Below are 2,576 nucleotides of genomic sequence, written 5' to 3'. Positions count from 1 at the left end.
GCATAAAAATTAATATAAAGAAAAACATAAATAAACCACTCTAAATGTAATTACAAGCCTTTTCCATCATTTGTTCTCTGTTATCTGTCATGTTAAAAAAAAGACTAAATTAAATTAACTACAATAAATTACCCAAACTACAAACCCATGTTTTTATTTAAATCATTAACATTTTTCTTCAACGCCAAATAGCGATAGCAGAGTGAGAAAAGAGCCATGTGGAGCTTTAGTTTCTAGACCCACTCAAATCGATTACATTTACCTCAGTATATAAATGATTTAACAATTTTTATAGCATGATGACATCAAATCAGCTGAGCTTGAAGTCGTTTAAATCCCCCATAAAAATATCTGTTTTTTTATACAACAAAAACTCAAAAAGTAAACTTTTTTTTTCTGCTTTTCAGGCCTCCATCATCATGGAGAAGCTATATCCCACTGTGAGTGATTGTGCGAAAAAGTTATTTCAAATTTTAAATTCTGTGCATGTTTGAGCATTAATATTCGATCTTCCATGTGACCAGCTCACTCAGGGCCAGCTGCAGGAGCTCGGTTCCTTGGCTTTGGGAATGAAGACGTCGACCCTGATGACCTTCACCTCAGATAAACTGCTGTCATTCCTGAAAGCTTTTAGCCAAAGCACCAAAGCCCTGGACCTCTGTTCACAGCAAGCGAATGCTATCACCACCAAACTATGGGTATCACACACAGCAAAGCTCCTTCAGAGAGACATATGGAGGGGAAAAAAAACAAAAATAAAATTATATGTGGAGCATATTTTAACAAGGGAATGGATCTTGGTTGTTTTCTGTAGCCTTGTTCTCATGTTTTCTTTTTCTTTGCTATAAGGGTTTTCCAGAGGTTGTTGACTGGTTGAACAACGTGGAGCCATTGCTCAACTGCACCCCTCTGATTAGTGTCCTGCGCAGAACTCGCCCACTTTTAAACAATCTCTCCAACACAATCACTAAAAAGTGGAACACACAGCAGGTATCATACACATGTGAACTGTTGTTGGTATTTCACATTTTCCAACCATAAAGTTGTTTTAAAAAAGACTTTAAAGGGCAAAAGAAGCATAAAGAATTGTGTAACGGAGTATTATAGCATCTTGATGAGCTGATAAATAGTTAAGCATTATAAGGTGCTTCACTATTAACTGAGACGCAAGAAAATTCAGACAACACACACCTATAATGTTTTTTTTGTTTTTTTTCCTCCTTAGGCTCAAGAAATTTTCACTGAACTGCTCAGTACAAATCCAAATGAAGCTAAACAAAATTTTCTGTAAGTATATTTCAGCCTTTCTTAAATAAAATTTGTAAAAAAAATATATTTATGACTTAATAGCAATGTGCCGGTGTATTATAGCTGAAGATCCAACTATCTATCGATCCATTTTCCAAAGCCCTTTAATCCCTTTTGGGCTCACATGGTTGCTGGAGCCTATCCCAGCTGCTAAATTACACTTTTCAGGTCGAACTGAAACAGACCCAAGCATACATCAGAATGGAATACACCAAATGTCTTATTATTATTTTTTTAATCTTGAATTTCTATGGGTCTGGACAGTTTGTGGTAGCCAACATTTTCACCTCACAGCAAGAAGTTCTTGGTTCAAATACTAGCTGGGTCCTTTATGTGTGGAATTTGCATGTTCTCCTGTTTTGCGGGCTTTCTCCAGGCAGTTTGACTTCCTCACAAAGTCCTAAAACATGTTTCCTAGGTTAACTGGTGACTTTAAATGGGCTCTTTGGTATGAATTTGTGTGTTTTGGGTTGTGTGTCTCTGCGATGGACTGACAAACAGTAGCTAAAATGGCTCCAGCAGGTTTTGAAAATGGTTGGATATTTTACCAGCATTTGTCACACTTTTACCAGTTTAAGGGCCAATGGAATATAAAATATTAAATTAAAGAAAATAAATTAAAATAATATAAAATCCCACCTTTTCTAAACCCACCTGCTGCCATTTAGGTACCCAGCAACTGTCAGCCAAAGGCATAGAACACCCACTTACTACACTGACTCACGTTACTATTTTTAAAATTACCCAAAGTAATCTCAGTTGCATTATTCAATTTTTATAGACTTTTTCTGAAAGTAAGCAAACTTTTAATGACTAAACTTTGACAATGGGCAAGAATAACTTCACAGTACTTCACACAGTACACAGAAATACAAAGTCCTGCCAAGTGTTGACCCATGTTCCTTTGTGTCTCCAGGGGTTTAGGAACACTGGGTCAAGGTTTGACCTGCAAGATCCTACAGGATCACTTCCGGGCCAATCCATCCCCTTCTTCCGTGAGGAAAGTCTTGGCATTCCTACGGCATCAACCCAATCTTCTGCACACTTCACTGGTAACCTTTTCATCCTTAGCTGTACTTATGTAGCATCATTGTGATGTGATTGCAGATTAGGGTGCTTTGCTCTTACACAGTAGAGCATATATTGAAATAAATTATTTAAAGAAAATCAAAACAGGTGCGAGATATATTTTTTTAGATTCTGGCTGCTAAATTTCAGATCAAATTAAGTAACTTGAGGAATTAATGAATAATTTTAATTTGACAAAA

General features: G+C 36.4%; 1 protein-coding gene across 1 annotated transcript in view; it reads left to right on the top strand.

Moving 5' to 3' along the window:
• strc1 (stereocilin 1) overlaps positions 1-2,576 on the top strand; it is a gene marked incomplete in the record, with an annotated part of 12,452 nt that overhangs the window by 2,444 nt on the left and 7,432 nt on the right. The window contains 5 exon segments of the mRNA XM_036210047.1: positions 408-440; positions 525-698; positions 850-990; positions 1,226-1,287; positions 2,225-2,360. Of these exon segments, the coding sequence (XP_036065940.1) occupies positions 408-440; positions 525-698; positions 850-990; positions 1,226-1,287; positions 2,225-2,360 (546 nt within the window).

Source organism: Oryzias melastigma, linkage group LG3 (assembly GCF_002922805.2).
Source record: "Oryzias melastigma strain HK-1 linkage group LG3, ASM292280v2, whole genome shotgun sequence".
NCBI classification, from domain to species: Eukaryota; Metazoa; Chordata; class Actinopteri; order Beloniformes; family Adrianichthyidae; genus Oryzias; species Oryzias melastigma.
Note: the sequence above shows the minus strand (reverse complement) of the source record. Positions and strands in the feature narration are given on the sequence as shown.